The sequence below is a fragment of the Micromesistius poutassou genome (assembly GCF_964030765.1).
Source record: "Micromesistius poutassou genome assembly, chromosome: 19".
Classification (NCBI taxonomy): Eukaryota; Metazoa; Chordata; class Actinopteri; order Gadiformes; family Gadidae; genus Micromesistius; species Micromesistius poutassou.
In genome coordinates this window covers 9543643-9569668 of record NC_140289.1, presented here as the reverse complement: position 1 = coordinate 9569668, position 26026 = coordinate 9543643, and the positions used below count along the sequence as shown (strand labels likewise).

At 40.7% G+C, this 26026-nt stretch overlaps 2 protein-coding genes across 3 annotated transcripts; one reads left to right on the top strand and one right to left on the bottom strand.

Annotated features, from left to right (window-relative positions):
- Positions 1–124: 124 nt before the first annotated feature.
- Positions 125–25573, bottom strand: cep85l (centrosomal protein 85L). Of its 2 annotated transcripts, none has more exons than XM_084483874.1 (12): positions 25531–25573; positions 20798–20959; positions 14321–15204; positions 8769–8854; positions 7789–7906; positions 7489–7671; positions 6779–6931; positions 6210–6364; positions 5718–5835; positions 5464–5514; positions 5119–5302; positions 125–4869 (listed from the first exon to the last, which is right to left on the bottom strand). In XM_084483874.1, exons 1-12 carry the CDS (start codon positions 25544–25546, stop codon positions 4697–4699), a joined length of 2283 nt encoding a protein of 760 aa, XP_084340000.1. In that variant the 5' UTR covers positions 25547–25573; the 3' UTR covers positions 125–4696. The 2 variants fall into 2 exon arrangements, with proteins under 2 accessions (XP_084340000.1, XP_084339999.1); XM_084483873.1 differs by lacking the exon at positions 25531–25573 and adding an exon at positions 23018–23296.
- pln1 (phospholamban 1) lies at positions 11775–14309 on the top strand. Its single transcript, XM_084483875.1, has 3 exons — positions 11775–11895; positions 12729–13208; positions 13525–14309. The coding sequence occupies exons 2-3, from the start codon at positions 13051–13053 to the stop codon at positions 13535–13537; spliced, it is 171 nt and encodes a 56-aa protein (XP_084340001.1). The 5' UTR covers positions 11775–11895; positions 12729–13050; the 3' UTR covers positions 13538–14309.
- Positions 25574–26026: the final 453 nt, after the last annotated feature.

The following is a 26026-nucleotide window of genomic DNA, read 5'->3' as shown; positions in this document are numbered from 1 at the left end:
TATGAAAAGCAGGCTGTTTCACTTGGTGAAATTATGTGAATATCTTACAAAACATGAAGATTTTTTTCCTGTGTCTTTGAACACAAACGCATAAACTACTCAAACTCTAGAAAAAATATTTATTTTTAACAAATAACCAAAAACAAATAACTGTTTACATTTTGAAAAACAAACTAAACAAAACATGTTAATACTGTTTAGGAATATATAAATAGAACTTTGGCATTCATAAACAAGCTTAAAACAATACAATATGACCAAGATATTTCTATAGATAAAGTTCCAGAAGCCATTTACTGGCTTTGTTATGTATAGTCCACATAAACAGACAGCAGTGCATTGAGATAGCCAGCCCAATACTTTGTCTTTTGATTTTGAGCTTTTGGTAGCATTGCTTCCCAGATTGGAATAGCATTTACCACCAAAATGATAACAAAATAACACACAGGGAAACCAAAAGATAAGTGGTACAATATCCTTGGAAATAAGAAAAAAAAAAGAAAAAATACATTAATCTTTATCCTTACAATGGATCTGATCTGAAAGGTAGATGATTATATTCAAATTGCGTGTCCCTACAAGCTTCATACAGTCATTTGCAGAATATAGTTGGCTTTAGGCATCCAATTAATCAATTGACTTATCATTGACTTAAACCCACACAAGTTACATTGTTAATCTGCAGTGCAATAACCACCAAGAACATTCTTCAGCTTCACCACAAAGCTTTGCTGATCTTCCCTTTTTTGTTAACTGGGCATGTGTATGCATTGTTTCGGCCTATGTTTGAGCAATCATATTGATTCCTCTCCATTAACCACACAACCAGGTCTACACTCAGACATGGTTATACAACCTCAACATCTTAAAAGAGCAACAAGAAGAATCTTTACAATATAACCTTTTTGTAACAGTAAAAACATTTTGTGCAATGTTAAAGTTGGTATACTGAAGCTTAAGACTGAGGAATTATAACATACACATCAGCATGTAAGCATGCTCTTTTTCAAACTGTCAATTGGAATTATGAATACTCTTTCATGTCACCTACTGCATAGAGAGCCGCATGAGAGCCAAGGCACAGGAGAATACCTTATATTGTATTTGCCTGCACATGACCTGCGCTGGTTAATGTTTAAAATTGCATAGATAAAGTCATGTACCTAAAAAATCTCTATAAATCAATCAACGTCGATTCTTAGAAACACAGAACCGTAATGTGCGTTTCAATTATACATCATTATGACTTGCTGTCATCAACTTAAAGGAAAACCATACCCTAATACTACTTATTTTAGATAGGTTACATAGTGTAAAGGATTGATCCTGGTCCAAATCTCGACCTAAATGCATAGCGTTTAAAACAAGTAGGATAAGATTGCCCAAGGAGTTAAATGCATGCTATTGCACGAGTTATCTGTAATTGGCCATTTTGGGGCTACAACGCCCGCGTGGGAGTGGCTTGTACAAGAGCAGAAACCCTGAACAGCAATATAGCTCCGCCCCTAAAAAAAGTGTCTACCACAACAGTGGGGTTTTGGTTTTCCTTTAAATCAAATTCAGACTTTGGAAAAAATAAATTTGGAATGGTATCCACCAACATTAGGCAACATAAATTAATATATAGTAAAGCTCAAAATGGTTTGCCACTACTTTCTGTATACATTTCCCAAAGGGCTCAAGTAAACAAAAAACACTTCTGTAACGTACTGTCTGTTCCCCTCGGGCGTTAAGGGAAAATATAGGCATTGATGCGCTATTTTTAACATAATAATCACCCAACTGTTAAATACATGACGACAGGAGAGTGGTTGTCCAGATAACATCCATGCATTATGCACTCATCCTCCACATTTGGTGCCCAACATTATGAATAAACGCTTACTCTCCAAAGTCTGGACTACTTTTCGTTGTTACGTAACGTTTCTTACAGCAAGGTCTGCTTATTTGGTTTGTCAAAAGAAGGAAGTTATTATTTAGCTTGGACAATGAAGTCCATAGCGCTCTTGCTCCACATAAAAGCCTGTGATGGGTGTCTGCGTGCTATGGCTTCAGCGCACACCAGAGCACAGCAAGAGATAAACATTATAAACTTTCTACAAAAAGAGACCTGCTGTTAGAACAAAAATGTAGACACCTGAATTTTACCTGAACTAGGTCATTAATAAGCAACGACCAAGGTCATGGAAATGTAGCATGGACCAGGTCCATATTATATTTCACGAGTTAATATTGCTGAGGAAGAGGTTTGAAATATATCAAGTTATATTAAAGACTGTTTTCACGTGTGGAGGCATATTGCAGAATAAATTAAGACTTTACTGTACTGTGCCAATAAATTAAGTAGAATATGACCTGGTGGTCATGTGGTGTGGAATGCAATTTTGACATAAGAATACTTGTATAATCTTAATATAAAAATGATTGAATATTTCTAGGGAATTAATCTATTAAAATTATTCATGGTGTGACGATGTGTGTTGTTATTAGAGAGTGTGTGTGTGTGTGTGTGTGTGTGTGTGTGTGTGTGTGTGTGTGTGTGTGTGTGTGTGTGTGTGTGTGTGTGTGTGTGTGATTACAATACTAAATTAATTATCCCACATTTTTATCTCAACTATTCCTCCACAATCGCACCACTATATTGTAGATTTTGTTAATTTGGAATATTTAAAACACAACCCAGACAAACACACACTACAAAAAAACATATTCCCTTTAAGATCGGCTAACGGAAATTCACGAAATGTTTGTTTTATGAGTTCAGTATTTATGTGAAGGTTATTGAAGAGGTCGACCCGCGACACCCATCATTTATTATTATGCCCACATGAGGTCCTTTCATGAAATTTCACTCCATCCATGCATTCACACCAAAGAAATGCTGAGATTTAGACTATACTGGCTTTAGCGAGAAATCACTTATTTTGCAATAACATGATTTCCTCCAGAGGTTTTCTGGAGCTTGCTACCACATTTCGACCACTTAAGCATCTTCAGGCTTTGTCACCGCTCCATTAAAAGCAACAAAATTGTCATCTGGTTTTAAGGCCCATCCAACCTTTATCTTGTTTTGTTTCATCCATCTGAGAACCAAACAAAGGTCCAATCACACAACACGGGCTTCTCCTGTTTTTGCATAGTGTACTTTCTCTCCTTGCATGGGAGGCACCACTCACATGATACTGCAAGTGACAGCGATACACAACCTGAAGAAGGCAAGAGTGGCCGAGATGTCCTTCGACTGGGGGGGCCTGGGACCCAGTCACCCTAGACGCACTTTAAAGGCCACCCTGATTGGTTGGGGAAATTCATCCACACCTCAGATTTTGCACTCATTGCATTATCCTAGCTCAATCACAGGTGTGTGATTGCAATGCTTCTCAATGGCAGAGAGTAACCTCCCTCCCTACATGGACTCCTTTATGGCTAGCTTATTTTAAAAATCTCTTTCATAACTCTCAGATCTGAGAGTTGTGTGTTAACAACCTCTGAGTGAGCTTCATATGATCTGTTAAAATCTGTCTCTTGAAATGGATACGATTCATGCAGGACATTTTATTTTCCGGTGGTGGTTTGTGCTTTGCTGGGTGAGTTCTAGTTCCCCTTCAATGAATATTGTGGGAGTTTCTCATTTCAGCACCCATTCCGTCGGGTGTGTGAAAATAAGCTGGGCTTTGCTATTCTTTGAGGGTCTCAATTACATTTGACATTTGGTTGGGAAATGTGTAACCAACATGTTTGGTCTTTAAATGTTGACAATATGATCTATATCGTATTGTATTTAAATTGATGGAGCTACTATATACATATTCATTCTGTAGTTTAACAAAAAACAGGGGCCAGCCTCTGTACCAGATGTCATGGAAAAGAATGACAATCTGGCCATCTTCTCTGCAGTCAACACTGAAGGAACATCCTTCAATCAAAAGGAGGCACTTGGATTTCTGCTTGACTGCGACATGTGGGATGTGTTGAAAATACATATATTCTGACTGACGAAGAAGGACCTCCACACAATGACAACCTCTTCAATGAGTCACCAGACATCCGTGGTAACCAGTCTATCCTAAAGAGCCAGTGAACCCAAACTGGTTTTGTTTCTGCCAGTCTCCCTGAACGAGCCACACTGTAGGCAGCCTTCTTTTCATGACGTCTGAGTGCCTCAGCCAAAAACGCATTTCTTTAAAATCACATAGTGTGCGTATTCCATCTGAAACAGTGGGTTCACTGGCTCTTTAAAAACAAAACCGATGCCAAGAAAAGAGAAACGTTGACAACGTTTTCCCCTGCCTGCAGGGGAAAACAAAGACTGCTTCATGTGAACTCGTTTTAAAGCTTGGTCCAATGATCAGAAGGGCATGAAGACAATAATCCACTCTTTCATGGCAGCAGTACAACCCCTACGGACTGTTCCGTGTTCATGTACCTGCTTCAAACTTCCCTCCCATAAATGCTTGATTTCCTCATTTTCGGTGTTCACCCAAACGGTGGGAACCATGGTTTAAGATAAGTAGATGGGAGATGTTAAGATAATAAGTCAAGCCCAAGTTTTTAGAATAAGAATAAGAATAATAAGAATTATTCTGAAAAACATTTTGAAAAACAGATCGATTCAGGAAAGCGAGGCTCCCTCTGCTGGCGTGTTGGAAAAGGAGGGAAAGTGTGTGGAGAACAGGCTGGACGCCCCAGGGCCGGGTCACTGCGTGATACAGTTCTCTCCCATGTCCTGCGCGTAGCGGTCCGAGACGGTCCTCCGCAGCTCGTCAATGTTGCTCCTCAGCTGGCTCACCTCCTGCACTTTGGTCCTCAGCATGTTGTCCTCCTCAGTCACGTCGCTGCTCTCGTTCTCCTCCCCGGAGAAGCCCATGGCTGGATGGAGGGAAGAGGAGGTACTCACACCTTAGTCACTAACACCTCCACAACACACACATCTATGCGTGCATATTTTGCTACCAGAAGAACAAATGCTAAAACGACAAAACGTGAAATTAATCTTGATAAGATGGTCATGTCAATGGTCTGGTCATTCAGAACAAGGCATCATTGTGTGTGTGTGCGTGTGTGTGTTGTGTTGTGGTGTGTAGTGTTGTAATGCGGTGTGATGCACCGCTCACTCACATTTGATCCCGAGCAGCAGCGCTAGGTTGGGCTCCTGCCCCTGGGCCCTCTGAGAGAGGACGCTGCAGAGAGCCTTGAGGTCCAGCAGGCAGAGCGACATCTCCTTCAGCAGCAGGTTGACGTCCTGCATGTGGACCGGTGCCACAGGACGCCCTGGCAACCCGTCTTCTGAGTGCCTTTGGTTCTGGGGGAGACACACAGAGAGGTTCTGAGATCCGTTTCATTTGGTCGTAATAAAGAAATCAGAGGTGTTGGCAACACCGAAGAACAAGCCAAGTGAAAGTGAATTGTTCGCTGCGTCGGTTCATCCCTACTAATGATGCATGGGAATGAGGGAATTCTTACCGTCAATTGTGCAGATAGTCTCTCTATCTGCTTCTTCTGCTGGTCAATCAGCTGGAGGGACGGAATAGCATATTAGAAGCCTGGTTAACTGGGTTCATATTGGTGAGTTTGTATGCATGGCTGCGCGCGTGTGTGTGTGTGTGTGTGTGTGTGTGTGTGTGTGTGTGTGTGTGTGTGTGTGTGTGTGTGTGTGTGTGTGTGTGTGTGTGTGTGTGTGTGTGTGTGTGTGTGTGTGTGTGTGTACAGGCTGGTACCTTGCTGCTCTGCTCCTGCTGCTTTAGCAGCTGTGTGTTCTCCACCTCCAGGTGCTTCAGGTCCAACATAGGGAGTCGCACCCCGTCCTTCAAACAGTGCTCAACCTTCTGCTGCAGGCTAAGGCACGAGACAATACACACATGTATATATTTATACACCCTCCGGCTGCGTTGTCTCTGGGTCTACAACCATGCTCAGCGAGACATGTAGAGCAAAGCTTAAAGACACGTTGAATTAAGCATCATGTCATATAATATGGGTTGACATTAAGCGTTTCAGAGATTTTTTCCCATTGCTCTAAGGTTAACCCAAATATGTAATCTACCCCAATTTAGACATTTCTTATCGTATTTACTATTAGTTTAGAGAGAACCACTCAATTTGGTTGACATGAATGTCTTAAGAAAACAAGGGAGCAATAGGCAAATGCAATCCTCTGCTTCTACTGGGCACATAAAAATATGCAAAACTAGTGACCGACAGAACCCCACCTGTGCACAGCGGCCATCAGCTCCTTCTCTTTGAGTGACTGGGCCTGAATCACACAGTCCTTGTCTTTCAACAGAGCCCCCTCTTGCACCAGAGTCTTCTCCAGCTGAGACACAGTCTCCTCCAGATCCTGAGCCTTTTTCTGCGCCTCTTCAAGCTGAAACACACACACACACACGCCGATTCAGTATTTCAGATTCAGAGTTAATCCCAAAGGAAACTGTTGGTCACCATGGTCTCAAATAAGAGTAATATATAACCTAAAATATAACCACCAAGGTTATTAACAAACATGTTACCAACAAAGTTACCAACAAACATGAAACATAGAATATGCATATGTACACATAAATATACATTTACAACATATACATACAAGTACTTGTAACTATAACTAAACTGGCTTAGAAATTCTGAGATATTTATCATCACTTGAATGAGGAAATATACGTTCCATACATATTTGGCATTTAATTATGGCATGTAATGCAAGGCAAGTTAGAACCAGAAATCTAGGCCAAACATTTTCCAAGGCATTGCCATCAACGTTGAAGAATGCAACGTGAGTTACCTGCAGGGTCTGTGACTGCACCTCATCCAGGGACGGGAGGTCGGCCAGGTACTTCTCCAGGGTTTCTATGCGCTGCTGCTTCTCCTTGTTCTGCTCCGTCTCCCTTTGGCATTTCTTCTTCAGACTGCTTATGTAACGATCTCTCGTCTTCATCTAAAGAGAAAGGACGCCACGTCATCATACTCTTAATTGTATTTGCGTTGATCCAGGTGTTACAGGGTGTTGGATTCCTATATATAGATATTCAGACCATCGCCATCCCTTATTTTGTATTAAAGATTTTCCACGTAAATAACTGTCAGATAAGCCACTATTCATCGCAGAATGAGGTTAAACAATGGTGATTGAGCCGAGGGCAAACTGATGAAAGCACTTGCATTTGCAGTATTAGCCGTGTTATGAAGTGGGCGTCTGTGGTTAAAATATTGATCTGAGGCAAAGCAGCTTACATCAAAGCATGCATACAAACGAGGGAGCGGACTGGTGTGCACGAAATAGAGGAAGCTCGAAATAAGTTCAGACTTTAAAGAGTACAAAGGTTCCCTATGGCAGTATACCATAGGGAACACAAAGGGGGTGAGAGTGGAATACATTTAATGCTCATCTATGAAAGTGCTAAAGTCAAAACTTGAGTGGCTGTATTTCCAACCTGATGCACCCCCTTCCAATAGCAATGATGCACCCCCCTGTTAACCACTTTGCCATCATACCTTCTCCTCCAGTTTCTTGATGTCCTCCGTGTATTTCTGTGTGTTCTGCTTGAGGAACTCGTTGAGGTGAAGGACCTCAAGTTCGGCGTCAGCAAGCTTCCTGCCCAGCTCTCCTCTGTTGCAGCACAGGCTTTCAGACGGTGGTCCGCTCAAGCTCACAGACACTGAATCATGCAGAGAATCCTAATGGAAAAACATCACAAAAAAACATATTGTAATCAGGGATTGAAGCGCAAATGGTCGAAATGATGAAAGCTAAATGATACAGAAAATCAGTGTATGAATTTTTTAAGTCACTACCTTAGGTTTGAGAATGTAGGACTGATCGGACGGATCCCTCTGGTTGTGAAGGAACTGCTGTGCTCTGAGCTCATTTTCTCTGATTCTAGCATGGAGTTGAAAGATCTGCTGCTTTTGTCTGGAAGCAAAGAAAAGGTCAAGATGAACATGACATGAGAGAATCGTTACATTCCCCTCTGGGAACATCAATTGACTGTTCATTATTCCATTAATGTAGCTCCGGCTTGCTGGAAATTGGCTGTTTTGACTTGCTGGCATTCTTTCCAAGCCAGTAAAGTGCCCAAAAATGTTCATGTCTCTGGAACAATGCATCTCCGAATGTTCATTAGCTTTTATGCTAACTCATTACATTTTGACATTTACATTTTGAGTGTAAACTAAAAATGTAAATTGATTCAATTGCATTGTCCCTTTTAAATAAACAAATAAATAAATAGAGCTGCATTTGATTTGTTAATATATGAATAAATGTATGATTTAGGATCAACTGCACAAAATGAATCCAATGCACAATTCCATATTACCACCTGGATCATTTGGATAAAATGTACTTCTGTAGCATGGTAACATTTGGTGTGTGATACGGTGACAACACCACTTGGGATGGCATGACATGAGATCATGCATGTTTCAGCGACACATGAGCCACAGCTCTAATGTATGCCTGCTACTGGTAGCTTGGTTCATTCAATGTTCCACATCTACGAATGCTTAGAAAACACAGAACAGCTCCCGAGTTCCTCCAGTTCCCCGGTTAGTTTCTCAGTGTTGATCTGTGTTTGACATGCACACAGCCACACTCGCACCAACACTCATGCCCTGGGCCCTTGGCCCACTTGTTACAGTGTCACCCCGTTTGGGGACACAGAGCTTGTAGCTATGCACTGCTGTATGCCAATAGATTAGAACTTGACAAGGGCACTCTTGAAAGGTATGGCAGGTGTGCTTCAGAGTGTCTGTGTGTATTACTGGTGCCGTACCGATCAATCTCCAGTTCCCTTTGTCTTAGCAGTCCCTCTTTAATCTTCACCAGAGTGTTGACGGGTAGCGATGTCCCAGACAGCATCTGAAATACACACATCACACAAAAATACACCGGTTAAAGACAAGCTATAAACGGACATAAGCCATCATGTAAACAGATGTATAACATCATAACATTTGTGTGACACGTATAGTCAAATTCAGGTCAACTACGCTAGTTTGTAAGGCAAGTGGCCTCAACCAGAATCTATCTGAACCAGAATTGGAGTTATGTGATGCATCACAGTGGTAGATGTTTTTTACTCTTGATGGTTATTGGGAAGTATCCTGGAGACCATCCTGATCACGTGACTTCACATACTGTTTGGCTACACGGATCAGTCCGGACCTCCCGCCACCCACACCAACTTCCAGAATGGACAATGTAATCTGGGCCAATCAGGGACTTGTAGTTAATGATGTTAAAATGGAAGCCGCCACTGGCAAAACACTAAAGACATCTCCCAAAGCAATGAGCGGTAACGTTAACATTGATAGAGTAAACAAAGCCTTGAGTTCAGTTATTGCAGAAATATACCTAGCAAATATTAACCAAGAACAAGAGTATGTACGAGCAAAAAGAAGCCATTCTTCAGACTGGCTTGTTACGCTGATTGGCTGAGGGAGTCAGGGCAATTACTCTTGCCCAAATCCGGCCCACATGAAAACAATGAGGGGGGCTAGAGGTCTAGACTGATCCGTTTAGCCAAACAGAATGGAGGATGATGATCAGGATGGTCTCCAGGCTGATTGGCAAGGTATAGAAGACGAAAAACTCAGTATCTGTTTAACCATCTACAACTAGGTTGCGGTACAAGTTTAGCTTCATCAGAAAGACAATCCTATATCTACCCTAGATCTGGTTTCTGGAGCTGTCATAGACAGGAAGCTGTTTTCGATGAGGGAAGCAGATTCTTGGCCTTATTAAAGGAAATGTTTAACATTTTCAGAACATGCGGTTTGTAATTAACAATTTAATTAACTATTAATATAATTGCTTGAGAGCAGGAGGTTTCAAGTTCTCAACCCACGACTTTTCACCCCCTCCCTGTAACAAACGGCTTTGTCCTCTAATCAGAAGGTCAACACCATACTGCACCCACCCGTTAAAATACCACTTAGGACAATACAGTTATTTTTAGAACAAAGATATGTGAATTCCTGGTAGAAGATCAGGGTCTGGAAAGTTAGCCTGACTTATAATCGAGTGTATGAGTTGCATATGTGTTCATGAATTCTGGGATAAGCATGTGATTACTAGGAAACGATACGTGCCACATTGTGGCAGTTCAAGTGCTGTGGTTGAGATATAAGAGCTATTATTTAATAGTTATTTGATAGAAATGCCCTAACCATCTGTCAGGTATTACTGAGTGAAATGTGTTGTGAGAATATCCGCTTTCAAGTCGACTGAGCCTGCCTCCTATAAGCCAATTTAAATTTTTGGACGGCTTCTGGTAATTTTTGACCAATCAGGACATCTCTTCCCTAATTGGTTCAAATAATGAATCTTGCTTGTCAAACACAGGTGCTTGAGATGCCACCTCATAAAATCATTCTACTGATTTTATTTCATCCTACTGAATCATCCTAATCATCCTACAAAATCATAAAGTCATCCTACTCAGTGCCTATAGTGAACAGAATCAATAATAAAATAAATATAGCTGAGCAAATCAATTCAAATGAAAGTTATCTTTAATAGATAACCTTCATTATAGGAAAATGCATGAATTCGTATTCAAACTATTGTAAAATGCAAAATATTTATCGCACAACTTAAACAGTTATAAAATCGCACTGTAAAGTGGATGATGCAATCAGATTTTAACATGCCCTTTTCCACAGTGGCCAGTCTACACGGTGTGCATTTGAAAGCTTCACATAGGCTTTTTTAGGGTTTCCTCGTAACTGCAGGTTGGGTTTGTCAATGGCATGCTTACGGATCCCTCCTCTAGCGGCAAGATTGGTCGAAAAACATATGAAGAGAAAGGAAGTGAAACGCCCAGATCACACAGATTTAAGCTCGTCAGCCATAAGACTTTAGATATTTATCTAAAGTCCGATTTGAGAGACTAATGTGTACAAAACATAGCCTTAGAGGTTGGAGATTAGTGGATACATTTAGATCACGGATTAGTTCATAGTTAACATGGTACGGCAAAGCCAAATCCTGTGATCATTTTATGTACGCATTAAGTCAAATATTTACTAATCTAAACATCCCTTGTGAATAAAAATAAACAACTTTTCAATGCTTTGAGGGAAAAATTGAATGAAGCAAATGCACATTTGCGGCAACAATGTTTGGTGTGCCGAAAGGCCACCTACTCCACAACAACAGAAGAACAGGGTAGAAAAGATTTTCTACTTTCAGCATGTATGAGAAGATCTACAAAGATCCACACTAGAGACCTGAACACACCCCTTTGGCTGCTTGGGAGACACGTCAACTTAACGCTGATTGGTCGAGCAGGGAATGGGCGTAGTGCATTTTTGATGGCCAGACAATTAATGCACCTGGCAAAATCAAAAGTCATTTCCTTTGTTTGCGATACACCAAGCGATCTTCAGCTTTACATTTGTAGGATTTTAAAACATATTTCTTCACATATATACAGTATACATATTGCTGTTTAACATATTTTCAATGGAACAGACTTGGAACATGTGTTCCTGTTGTGGTCTTGAACGCTCTACTGCCCCCGTAATGTGCTGTACACGTCCTCTTGAAGGTATGAATGCAGGCAGCTCGACCAAGACAGACACAGAACTGTAGATCCAGCTTTATCTGAGAATAACTCGAGTTTGGGCTGAGGATTTTCAGGCTAAAATGGGGGTTTGACAACATGCAGCTTAATATTTGCCCTTTTTGTCCTCTGTGCCTCTGGATAGGACTCATTGCTCTCCACCCCCTCCAAGTCACCTCCCATCAACACGTACTGTTCCATTCCAACAGACCAGTGATCCCACAAAATAGCAGGGCACTCCTGTGCTCCACACAGACAGCGACAGAGAGAGACTAACACACATATTTGCAATAAAGCCAGGTATCCTTCGCTACAAATATCTCCATTTTGGAAGGTAAGAATTAAAGTTTTCTTCTTTTTACACATGGGAACAGTCAGAGACTTAAGTCAGGTCTGAGCATGTTATGAATCAACAACAAATCTTAGTTAGCCGAAGCACAAGCTAAGCATAGAAGTGGGATTACTAAATTAAGTAAAATGAAAACTATAGTGGTTCTGAAGAAAAATGTCAGGATTTTTTAATGTGTTGAATGTATAATTGTAATCATACAATACTATGTCCTTTTTTGCCACAACCAACACAACTGCTTAAAAGGATACTTCAAAAAACTATGAGCTGTTATGAATAACAACCATTTTTTTTACATGGAGACATTAAACAAAATGTATCTTTAAGAAAACAATTGCACAACTGCACCCAAAATATTCCCAATGACCTTGTATAGCATCACAATAGCAACTGATGCTCACCGTCATGGAAAGGTTCAAAGCAGAAGCCAAAACTTTATCACTCACACTCTCTCACACACACACACACACACACACACACACACACACACACACACACACACACACACACACACACACACACACACACACACACACACACACACACACACACACACACACACACACACACACACACACACACACACAGAGAAAAAGACCCCTGGTTGACATAGTACAAATATCATGAATATATGATAAATAAAAAGTGTCTTAGAAATAAAATATTGTTCTGACTGTTACTAATAATATTCATAATTGACATTATTATTAATTCTGTTCTATGGAATACAAATAGGTCTCTAAAAAAAATAGGCCAACATTAGTATACTCATGGTTCCCTTCTATAACTCTTTCATATACCTCTCCCTATTCTCCCAGGCTACTGCAATCTCATTATTCAAAGTCTGCTCCTTCTGACCGTCTTCAACCTCATCCTGACCAGCCAGCCAAGGATCTATGCCTTTATTATAACAGATTAGCACCAGCTGATTCGTTCCAACTAACCACAGGAGACGACATACGCTGGAGACGTCTTCTAAATATCCTGTGACCACTGGACCCTCAAAGCGGAGCTGGACTATTTTCAGCAAACATTTTCTGCCCACAAAGTTTGCCAGGGCTTAGTGCTTGGGGTCCCACTCCTTATCGATCTCAGCCTAGTGTCAGTCAGCACCAGCCCGTACCTCCACAAGTGGTCCCCATGGAGAAAGTACAGCACCTAACGCGCAACGCCATGCGCCGGGCCTCCCAGGCCATTGACGTTCCCCCGCAGGCCAGACGGAACCTGCAGGAGCTTTTCGTGAACTTCTGTCTCATCCTCATCTGCCTGCTGCTCATGTACATCATCGTGCTCCTTGTGTAAGAAGATTTACGGCTGTGTTAGCCCTGAGATTTAATTAGATTGCCTGACAACATGGCTCCTCGTAGAACTACCATCACAAAAGACTTGTTTTGAAACATGCACAGGGCACTAGAGGGCACTACTTGGTTACTTGTTGTCACTGGTTTTGATGCTGCATGAAAGGCACTTAGCACAAGAGCCACATGCTACTTATACACAATAAACATGGATTGAATAACATGCTTATGCAATGTTCCATCATTGGGTGTGTATGTATTTGTTGCATGCCTGTGGTCTCAAGTCACAATGTGCTTCCCTCCCCTGTCCTAATAGAAGTGGAATGTAGCCGGACATTCTCCAGAAAAGTGGACTGTCATCAGGCCAAAGAAGAAGATGGCATGACTGAATTCATCCATTTGCTCATTCATCCATCCATCAATCCAGTTACGGCTCCAAAGGGTCAATGGGAGACAGCGAGTGATATATTTAAAACCTAATGACAAAATGTAACCCATTACCTATTAGCTGCTCCTTTGTGGCTCTATTGGGCATTAAAACCACTTTATTGTATCCAATTAAAAATGTTGCAAGAAGTGCAGTGTTAAGTAGTGTACTTACTAGAGATTGCAGGTTTAATGTGACTTCGGACGACCACTACGTTTGATTAATTGAGTGGCAGAAAGGAGAGAATAGCAAATACCACAAGCAGCCACACAAGGTCAGAAAGACAACCAGCCACTGCACTCTCTTCTCTGGGCAATGGGCAACATTTTAAGATTAAGATAGAATATCTAAATATAAATTAAAAACAATGTGGGTTATCCAACACCAAGTATATCAAAATCTTTAAATAAATAATTTATCCCTATAAATATATCTTTACTCATTCAGAAAATAGGATCGGTCCCTTATTTTCATTAATTAATTTCATAAATTTTTGGGATTTAGAGTACAGTAGTAGAGTATTTTTAGGGTTGATTTTCACAAATATAGCAAGCTATTGTTTGAGTATCAATTTAAGGCGTTACTCTTTCAGCTTTTACCTATCACTCCAGTTCACTTCACCTTTTCCCCTTAACGTCGATCTTACTCCCAGGTTTGCTGGTCACCATCGCATGTCTTAGCTTACCTGGTTCAATTCGCCCTCCTGCCGTAGTCTCTCTCTGTGCTGGTGCTCTTGTTGCCATGCCAATAGCAAACTGCTCTCTGCTCCGCCTTCCACTTCTGGTACAACTTTGCCCAACTCTGAGCCGGGCCTGTACTCCATCTGCTCACTCAGCCACATCTGAGTTCTGATGGCTGGCTGAATGGGAGAGCCGCCCACCGCCTGCTGAGCAAAGGACAGGCCTCTCTGATTGGTGAAGCCATGCCCAGGACCGCCTGGGCCCAGCCTGCTCTCAGGTAAGGCACTGTAGTTCAGGTCAAGGCTCCGGGGCTTGAGGGGAGACGACAGGGCAGACGAGCGAGACGAATCCGTCCCTTGTCCGACGCCGCTTGGTCTACCCCCACGGTCGTACCACAAATGTGGGTCAGCGGCGCCGGGCGAGCGCAGCAGGGGATTGAAGTGAGACGCCGTAGAGAGATACGCGTCCATGTTCGCCGGGCCGAGAGAGTCGTGCCGGTACCCGTGTAGGAGTTTTCTGTCCAGAGACCCGTGAGGATCCAGTTTGCAACGGTTGCCCAAGCCCTTGCCGGTGCTTCTCTCGGTCCCCGCCGAGAGCCGGGTCAGAGACGACCACCTCCTGATGGGCTGGGGGTCCTTCATGTCCAGCGACCCCGGCAGGTCTGACCGAGAGGAGGCGGCTGGCGTCGATAGCTGACAGAGGCTGCTCCAGGGACTGGTGCCGCAAGGTGAGGTCGCCACACTGAGCTTGGCTGAACCCGAGGAGGACGGGGAGGGTGAGGGGAGGACGTGTGCTGTGGGAAGAGTACCAGTGGAACTCCCTCCTGGGGCAGAGCGATGGTGGACTAATGGGTGGAAGGACAACGGAGTGGTGCTGGAGCTGGAGTGGTCTGAAAGAGAAAATAATTAACATTAGAAACTAATTAAGTTGGTCACAATAGTATAAACAACACAAAATACCAGTGTAGTAAACATGTTATTAAAACACTATTTTTAGACCAGGAACAGTTAAAGCAGTAATGATGAATGAAATCCATCATCCTCCAATTTGAAAAGGCGTTAGGGTTAGGGTTGCACTGCAGTAAAAAAGGTTAAACATTCAAGTTTAAAGACAAAGCATTACAAATTATTCGCAAAAATGACGTATTCTAATGCCATGGTGTACAATCTGAGTAAGGCATTTGGAAACAATTAGAACGATTATTACTTTAATTGGAATGGAAAAAATATTGTTTTTTAGGAATAAAGGATGCACTGAGACTACAACAAATGCACCGATATGTACACCTGATGCCAACTACTAGCAACAAAAGCTCAAAGCAAACCCAAAAAACCTAAGATTACAGAAAATAATAGTGCACTCTGGAGGTACTAAAGCAAAGTGGTTTGGAGACCCAAATACAAACACATCAGCACTAACTTGATGTTCAAGTATTTATTCACTCATTGTATTTTATTCATTCACCAAAAAGTCTTGCTGTAATAATAATTATTTTCCACTATTGAATAAACTTTGTAATTTTAAGATATCTGGTTCCGTTTCTTTTCCAGAATAAATAGAGGTATGCCCAAACCCAGACTCCATAAGATTAAACTATAATAACCATCCATGTCGGAACAAGTGCCTACCATTTAACATCCTGTATTGCGATAATTGTGATGTATTGTTATGTAGCAAGAGATAAAATTTCTGTGCTCTTTTTTTTTTTTTTTTTAGAAAAGCAATATTAATTCCTGACATCTCTGAATCACTACAAGCATACAGTAGACAACTTTCAACTTTAACTTCCCATTCAATTCAGGCTGGATTGCAAAAGCACACGCATCAGTTAGCACACACACATCAGTCATCAAACTTTACCACATGTTTTAGAAGCGCAAGGCATTATGGAGTAATGGACTTAACATGTGAGCCCACCCATGGGTGTATGCGCACATGTCTGAGTAAAACCGTTTTAGTAAATGAGAGGGCCTATACGTGTTAATGCATGACCTGTACTTAAGGATCCGACCCAAATGTGCTTCTAACTTTGAGGCAAAGGATGTTTTACAAAAGCATAATAAAGAAAAATATATATGCAAATGTAGCAAAAGTAGACTATGTAGCAAAGCTAAAAAAAAACATGTAAACTATGTAGCAAAGCTACATAGTTTTACCATTGGTCCCAGAGATCTGGGATACAAGTGTACTAGCTGAATCGTACAATTCTGGTCAGGGGTTATAACAAGAGAGGATATTGCATCACCAGCTACAAGGACCAGCTGCAAACTGGGCTTTGAGACAGCTCCACAAAGAACGCCCGCTGAGCTGGCATTATAGACACTCGAGCTGTTGTCATGATTCTTGTCACTTTTGCCGTAGCACATAAATTAGAGGTCAACCAAGGCGGCTGGGGATACTAGGGACAAAGGCTATGCAGTGGAAGGGAACCTGTCACATGTTAACAGTACCAAAATAATAAACAAGCATTGAAGATCAAGTTTCCCCGACTTGTTCTTTGACGCAGATGAAGATCCAATGATTCATTCAGCAAAGCTTGCATACCCCACAGATTTGTGTACTCGGTTTGTACGTAGCTCCTTTTATATAACAGCTCTACACAAGTGACACACACAAGGGGACAATTGTATGGGGCTGCCACTCATTCAACTACACAAAACAGTAACACATAGTACAATGGTCGTTATTAAGCATTTGATGTTGAACAGTCAGTAGGTAAGTTAGGTAACTTTCCAAATGTACCAGCAAATTTTTATTAATATGTACAGTTTGCAAGTGAGCCTACTGACTTAGGTAGGCTGTTAATTATATTAACAAAATTAGAAGTTCAGAGACAAAGTTCAATGTAATTCTGCATATTTTAAGAATCCACCAATAAATCCCCCCAGCAAAATGGTACATTCCCCCGGGAACACCCCTACAAAATGCAAGTAGGGTAATTTAACGGTAAATTGATTAAGAAATGTCTGCCTGAATGCGCAGATGATTGGTAGATCACTTGCTACGTTGCAGTTGACCAAGTGAGTCACAGAGCAGTCATTAGATTTTTTTTTTTTTTTTTTTAAAAGGTAGATGAGATTTTGGAAAGGTATAAACTAGAAAGACACCAACTCATAAAATAGATTATTAATTAACAGTGCTATACATCTACATTCAATTGTTTAGAGATTTTATAATAATTGCATTTGTCATTTAGATATACAAGGTTTATGCTACAAATGGGTTGTAAAGGTTAGGACACACACAACTCCTAATCCAAATCACCCCAAAACCTCTTGTAAATCCTATTGCAAATATAACGACATCCCCCTCCTTGTTGTTGTCCTAATGAGATGAGACCATCAGGCACTCGAGCTCCATGGAGCAGCTGCTCCTCCCTGTCCAAAATCGCACCAAACTGCATGATTTTAGAGAAGCAAAACTACCAAAGTAGAAGATATTACACAATGGTTACATACACTGGATAGGCCCTCGATCATGATATAATAGATATTATTTAAAAGGTTCTGAGACATGTTTTCTGGCATTTTAAAGATTAATATTATTTTTAAGGATTAGCTCATAAACGGCCCTGCTGTCTGATCCCCCAAATTACCCCAACTGATTTAATAGACCGCAAATGGCCAGATGGACAAGTCAAGGATATTAGCTGAGTGGCATTAAATGTTATTATATGCTTAAGGGTTCAAGGGTATACAAAGAAATGACATGGGCTAACAAAATCAGCAGACATTACACATCTACAGATTTTAAATTACTCACCGCTAATTAATTTATCTGGATCATTTTTGCACTAAACTGACAATGCATATCGATTGCTGGCTGAACAAAAGCGATATATGCTATGTGAACAAGGTATAAGTATAAGAACCCTTGCACATGAAAGGACAGCGCCTAGGTCAGGTTGAGAAACAAGATATAATCTAAACATTAAGCAAGAGGAATTAAAACAATATATTAAAATGCAATTTTACTCTATTTACAATATTAACGGCTTTGTTAAAGGGTTAGTTTGGAATTTTGGACATCGCACCTCATTTCCAAGTGAGCCAGTGTGTTATTTATCATTGGAGACCGTTTTCAACAAGTTTCATTCAGTCCTTCTAGTTGCAGAAATCGCTAGTGCTAGGCTAGCGCAAGTCGATGGGATCTGCTAGCCTGCCAATAAAATCGCATTACATTTTGAGGGACTACTTTCTCAGTAGAGTTGGAATTTCACTTTGTGAAATTGTAGCAACGGTGTAGCAACCAATTCACTACAGCAGAATGAAAACAGAAGCGCACTCCAGGTAATATCAGTCCCGCACTGAGCCTGCTAACCCTAACTACAGGGATTATAAAACTAAATGCAATGCGATGCAAGGGTAGTTTTTTTTCTAACACAGACATTTACATTGATAGTCTGGCAATATAATTGGTTTGCCTCGGGTGTACTGTGGAGTGGGTAAAACAGTTTTTATTGGCAGGCTAGCAGATCCCATCGACTTACGCTAGCCTTGCACCAGCGATCTCTGCAACTAGAAGGACTGAATGAAACATGTTGAAAACAGTCTCCAATGATAAATAACACACTGGCTCATTTGGAATTGAGGTCCGATGTCCAAAATTCCGAACTACCCCTTTAAGATGTTATCGATTTAATGAATAGGTATTACTTGGCATGACATTTTAATAGTGTCTCCCCCCCAGTAACATAATATGTAAATTGTAACGCGTCTGTTTAAGAGAAGTCACTTGCAATATATGTCAAAGATATGGCCTTACAGGCCAAGCCCCGAGACTGGAACTGTGATTAAGGGGTACACAACTATTGTTTACTTGACTTGATATCACAGTGAGATGGAACATTAGGTTCAAACCTAGCAGAACATCCTAAATGTAAAGGGACAGAGGTCTCTGACCTGCTCAGAGAATAAAAGAACATCCTTGCAGAGCAAGCCAATCAGACCCCTTTACATCATCAGTGATCTACATTCCAGCATTATGCATCATGGTTGACCTATATTCATGTCCATACTGTGCATGAAATGATGCCAGGACTCTTTACCCTGCTGGATGACCCAATTCAGCACCCAGACATGACCCGGGGCCCTCTGTCTCTCAGCCTTCCTGTCCAATAGATGAACCAAGTAGTGACACTGACATTGGGGACTTCCTAAAATGTAAAGCAATATAGCACCATTGGCGTTTGGAATCATGTGGTTTCGGCCAGTACAGAGCTTGTGGACAACATAATCATGAATAACCATACAAGTACTTTACAAAATGTCTTATCACTAAGACCTATATTATTGAGAGCTATATTGCTGTCCACGCAATTCTCTTAGGCAGAATCGGCACAACCAAGTGACTAGGTCAAATTATATTGGAAACAGATGTTTCTCGCATCCCTGATTTATACATGCATACATTTACACACATGCAAACATGGTCGCAGCCAACACATAGGAGACAAAAAGACCAAGATGTGTCCTACTTTAGCCAACCTTATTTATTTTCCTCTTTTAATTGTCTCTTTCCCTCCCCCCTGTAGCAACGGCGCAATTAAAAAAACGATGGTCATGATTCTAATGTTCACCTCTAAATGTACAAATGTAGTAGAAGAACTTGTGATTATGTGGATTTTGGTGAAAGTGACCATTAAAACTCATTCAATATCCCATAAAATGCCGATCATGATTCGGATTTTGGAAATATATATCTATATTTCAAATATTTCAAGTGAGAATAGGGTCATTTTGAGATAGTCTTTAAGCAATGGTGGTTTGTTCACAAAGTTTAGTCTTTGTAAGTGGAACAGGTATGGAGCACAGTATTAACTTTTTACAGCATCTAAATGGCTAAACTATTTTAAACTGTAAAGCCAAGTTTAAAACAAACCTTTTTAAAAAAATTGGAAGGGGAACAGTTAAATAGTGAATTGAAGTAAGCGCTGTGAACGGCGACATTTGACATTTAACTGTCAATGTGAAAGATATCAAAGTCAAAACCTGTGAGATTTATTTCTACAATTACCAAACACTACACTGATCCCAGAGGGGAAATCTGGCCTCTGCATTTGGCCCATCTCCCAACTACTCAGAGGGCAGCGATGGCATATTGCCTAGGAAACTGATCAAAAATGTTTGCATGAGAAAGCTATGTAAATTTGCCTGATAATCGTTGTGAATTTCAATTTAGTTTCACTTCATAATTCAGCATGTTTGTCAGGTCTGTACCGTGTTCAGAGACTGGGTGGGAATGCGGTCTGTGTACATGAGTTTAATTCACCTTTCATGTTGGAATAGAAAATAAAAAAGAAAACGATTTGTTCTCTCTTTTTCCAATAACAAAAACGGATTCTATGTGTATTGAACAAATTCATATTTCGCTTTTCCCATGTGGGTCCGGTTTACTTTTGAATGCCCATCATTAGCCAGTTGAACAACAAACATTTCCTGTCCATACAAAGGAAGTAAAACAGAGGTTTGGCTTTGCCCTACCTTCCACACTGTCTGAGCACGAGGTGCCGATGCCTGTGTCTCCGCTGTCGGATGCTGTGCTGTGGCGTCGCGCTTGGTTACCGTTGCTGGGAGCAGAGGGGTTGCCTTGCCACCCTGACTCGCAGCCAGACACCCATCCTGGATTGCTGGTGCAACTAGAGCCTACAAGAAGAAAGGTGTTAAAAGATAAAATACAATTTTTAATGGTCAACCAAAGATGAGACACAAATTCTGGATTTAGTGAATACATCTAAACGAAGTAGGCACAAAATGAATGAAAGCCCAGGTGGCGATAGCACACTCTTGGCAACAGATGCATTCTGATGCCATAGTGAATTTTCAGGGACAAAACTAAATCGGTTTGAATTACTTTGCGATGTCACATCGGATCTTTGGAATTACCCGCTGTGAACCAAAGACTTAAATACAGTTCTGGGTCGCATCGTCAGTTGCTAACACCCTGGTCCCATGTGATATGTGCCGCTGAGTCCAAGCCATTGACTGTATAAAATGGTCTAAGCATTGAAAAGGTGTCTATGTTTGGGAGCTCAAACCATGGACCTTAACAATCGACGAAACATAAATAGTTTGTTTCTGAAGACGACTGAGGCTCAACCATAAACGTCACAAAACATGTTTACCATTTTCAATTAAACATGTTGTTTTGACTAGTGTTCTCCCAAAGAGAACAAGGTCAAGTAAAGAGTTTAATGGTGTAGAGAAGCCCGTTTCAAAAAGTTATTGAAACAAATCAGTGCAAATACTGAATTCCACAAGAGTGGTGTCCTCATAGGAGAGAAGCTTTACCCTCTCTCGGACGTCGCAGTCAACCGCTGCCCAGAACAAGCTCTACATGTCCATATGGTCTCCATTTCAGACCTTCAGATCTTTTCGAACCAAAAGCTTGTTTCTGTAACTTATCATACCTTACATATCCAATATGTAGGTTATGATAAGACGATACACAATCAAATTGTGCTTGAACGAATAGATGCACATCCCTACAACCAACCATACATTGTATGAGACATATACCAGTATGTTGGTTAACATGGAAACCACTGCTAAAGGTTTAGTAAACATATTTTGTAAGAATTTAAATTATACAAAATGAATTATAGCTCTTGGCTCATGACAAGGTGGCTAATTACTAGAGTGCCCTTGTCTTCTCCCTCTGTTGAAAACCTGCTCTATTTTAAAAGTTTAATCCAGTTAGACAGGAGTTGTTTAGCCTGTCCTATATAAGTAATGGGGGATGGGTGAGGAGGAGGAAGCGAGGATAAGAGGATGAGAACATGACACATTTGCTCAGAATTCTCTGATCTTGTGGTATCAAATGTGTATGTTGGTAATGGTCCCAGTCTACTGTGACGTATTGGATAGGTTGCTGGATTCAGATTGACTCAATTCAGATTGATTCTCTTTTTCTGCAATTTGCAGTTACAATGTCTCTTGTTGAAGGAATGAAAACCAAGTGGAACACAGCTGTATTTTGCTATGAAGAAAGATTATGCAGCAGAATAATTGTCAACCGTTCAGGAAATTGTGCATTCCACGTATTACCTACTACCTATAATGGTTTTATGTCCGGCATCTATCTTAGTGTGTGCGTGTGTTTGCCCTTGTATATACACCGAGAAGGATACATCAATGATGATGGTTATGTCAATTCTCTTTAGCCTATCACATAACAGAAGGGCCCCACATATCCCAATGTAGTTAGAATGCAGTTTACATAAGCATGACTTCTGAAAGGAAAATCTTGCATGGTGCCCAATTATTGAATTGGTTAAGAAATTATGAATTAAGTAGGAAGAGACATTTATTATAAGAATGTTGCGTTGACAACTCAACAGTGACAGAGTTGGACATACGCCTCGTTCGCATCGCATTTAAGAGGACACTGTTCACGCGTCGATGGAAACAAAAGCATTTGATTTATATTAATGACTGTGGCAAAAAGGCCTTCGTGTGTCCTCGTCATTTGGTGCGAAGGCTCAAAACATATTCGTCACACCCTCTTATATATGAACAATGTCAGTGACAGTTTCCAGTGAAGTTGGTAACGTTATCCATCTGCGACTCCCAATAAAGCAGGATGATGGACAGCGCTAGCTTAGCATAAGCCCTCCTGATCGCCGCTAATTATCCCCGTTATGTACCGCGCTATACTTGTAGCAACGTCCCCGTTGGGTTACTTATGATACGGAGGAAGCTCACCTGTTTTATAAGATTCATATCCATCTTCAAAGTCACTCCTACCCCACATTGTAGCAGCAGCAGCTAGCTCCCTCTGTAGCTGTAGACGAACGAGCAGCTAACGAGAAGAAAACGACGCCAAGACGAGGTCTGACAAAGATGGGCAAAATACCTCAAAGGGTCGACGTGATTTCATCGTAAAAACACGCAGTTATTTTTTTTTATCCCGAAATACGATTCCCTCTTTCAGAATGTTATCAAACAAGTTCCTAGCGACACATATACGATAGCGTTGAGCCGCTAAAGAGCCCAGAATAACCGAGCAGAAAAGAGGCAGAATAGCTAGAACGGTGACACCGCATTGCTCGCGAGGAGCTGAAGCCGTTAAAATGAGTTCAGGCCCCGCCCCTTCTCTGCATAGCGGAGGCTCCCACACAAGGGCCGCCCCTACACTGAGGGAGTTCACCGTTAGTGGGTCTCACGTCCATGGTCGGACTGCACAAGCTGCCTGCCCGGGTAGTTTACTGGCCCACTGCACTGCACACGTTGGTGTTTCAAGATAGAGGACACTGCATTCATCCTGGTGAAGAGGCTGAAGGTGATCTGAGTGACAGAGCATCGCATTGCAGGCGCCAGGATCTCGCTGTTGTATTTTAACGTTAACCTGCATTTTTATGAATCATAAATGCGTCAAATCTTAAAACAAAAGAGTTGGAAAAAGTATACATAGGCCTATATAATAGATGCCTTTAGTCTGGTTGTACCTTTGGTAATAACACAAATGTACCTCAATGCTTAACCAGTGATATGGGCAAACATCAAATAAAAAACGAAAGATACATTACTAATGATACGAGCAACAGCGAATATACACAAGCTAATGCTTGTAATCGTGCCAGGAAATGGTGGATAACGTTAGAGCTCTTTGTTGAGCTCTAGTCTGGAGCCACCTGTCTACGCCTCCATACATTTATCCAAACCTCATTTTCTGAGCCACCATTGAAAATGATAATCATATTAAGAACTGACCACATTGTTTTATTATTATATTGCAATATATTTATTCTTTTGGTATGACTTTTACAAATTAGGTTATAAAAATAATATGTTGGCTTCTTCATCAGAAATTATCCTTAGAGAAAAGTTGGAGTATTTAGAGTTGTATATAGTTTTGAGAGATTGAAAGATTTCCACTGGTCTGGGTTAACCTAGATTTTGCCAACCATAATAGGGTGTGGATGAGCACAGAAAAGGTTTTGGTATGTTCAATCAGTTTTGTTTTATCAGCTCGGAGCACAGGCTTCCCCCCCCCACATACACACTTCCTGCCTCATATGCCAGGAAACCATCGGTTCACATACAAACACACCACATTATGTAAAATAATAATCAAAAAAAAAAAGCAAACAGACATCTGCTACCGAGCTCCTGCCTCACTGGCATGTTTTCCCCCAGCACGGGCTTGGATATCCTTGATTTACCATTTTTACAAAGACACTTTAAAATACTTTGTGTTGCATATTGATTCAGAATTGTGTTTCACATACTGCTGAATAATACATTTATTTATTTTGAGAAGCTGGATAATAATAACCCTGAAACAATTCTGGCCTTTTAACATCAAAATAAGTACTATCATTTAAAAGGTTTACATCATTGAGGTGCTATCAATGAAAACAACTATGTAACTCATATCTCATCTTCTGGATCTTTTCCCTCTGGAATAACTTGAAAAGAATATTCTTATTTCTATCCCATTTTATGTGTACTTGTAGGTTATTGTGATACATGCATACATTGTTTTAGGATAGGTACAGGTAGGCTATTGCTTTCCACTCATTTTTGATTTAATGCATATTATAATTGCAGTGACCTGGAAGATACACACCAACATGTTTTAATAAAGAGAACTAGATTAAGGACTTTGTACTTACTCATTAGAGCAGATAGCAATCAGCCCTCCTGAAGATACTGGAACCTTTGGACAATTATTTTGATCTTTAACCAAGATATTCTGCAGCACATGTTGTACCTCCTTAATGTATATGTATAGGCTGACCAATCATTTCTAGATAATTGTCTTTTTCTGTTTCATGTTTTAAGAAATCTTTTCAATGGCCATTTAACCCATTTAAAAAAACTATAGACATTCACTTGCACGCGTATACAGAGATGAGTACTTCTTCCTTCCTCAAGAGAACATTAATAAAATGTTATACTGTCATCAGGGACTCTTCCTTTCTCATTTCCCTCCATGCTTTTAATCAATGTTAACATGGTTTAACATGGACATTTACTAAATCAGCTCAATCAATAGTGAAATGGATGAATAGCTTCTTCCTGGTATTTGAGTAGACAACTGAATTGAATGCTTCTCTCAATTTAAGAAGGCCACGGTTGACGGAAAGGGAGACATATATACACCAACTTTTGAAACACACATTTGGTAGACCTGTTCCAATGTAAATATGGAATGTAAAACCACACAATCTGATGGCACATTGTATATATAAAGCAAATAAATTTAAACTTACTCTTGATTTTCTTCATATGCGCAACAGAATTGCAATGCAGAAGTCGAAGTAGGAAGTGTCTGTCAGGTTTAACTGCTAACTGGTGATGACAGGAACTATCTGCCGCAACCCGCTCAATTATTGCACACCAAACATGGGTGTTGCTTAACGTAAAAAAAACAAACATGTCTCCTTGCAGTTTTTGAACCTGCATACAGGAATACATGATATATATATACAGAATACATACACCACATACAGAACCTGCATACAAACATGCAATTCTTAGAGCTTAAGTCATTTGGAGTCTGTTGTAATTGACCATTCCAAGTGTTTTCTGCATATTGCATGTCGAGGAAGTGAGCTACTGGTTGACAGGTATTTTGTTTCAAAGGAAACAAGCACAATCCGTTGGTGTCACTCAAACACATTGAATGCTGTTGGTGAGTATGTTAATTTGAGAACATTTCCTTTGCATGAAAAAAAGCTGTTTGTAAGGGAATTGTGTTTTTGTTGG

Coding starts and splice junctions, on each gene's coding strand:
- cep85l (XM_084483873.1), bottom strand. CDS start 23,066: ATGTGGGGTAGGAGTGACTTTGAAGATGGATATGAATCTTATAAAACA. Junction 20,960..23,017: donor ATATGAATCTTATAAAACAG/GTGAGCTTCCTC, acceptor TTCTTCTTGTAG/GCTCTAGTTGCACCAGCAAT. Junction 7,672..7,788: donor CCTACATTCTCAAACCTAAG/GTAGTGACTTAA, acceptor TTTTTCCATTAG/GATTCTCTGCATGATTCAGT.
- pln1 (XM_084483875.1), top strand. CDS start 13,051: ATGGAGAAAGTACAGCACCTAACGCGCAACGCCATGCGCCGGGCCTCC.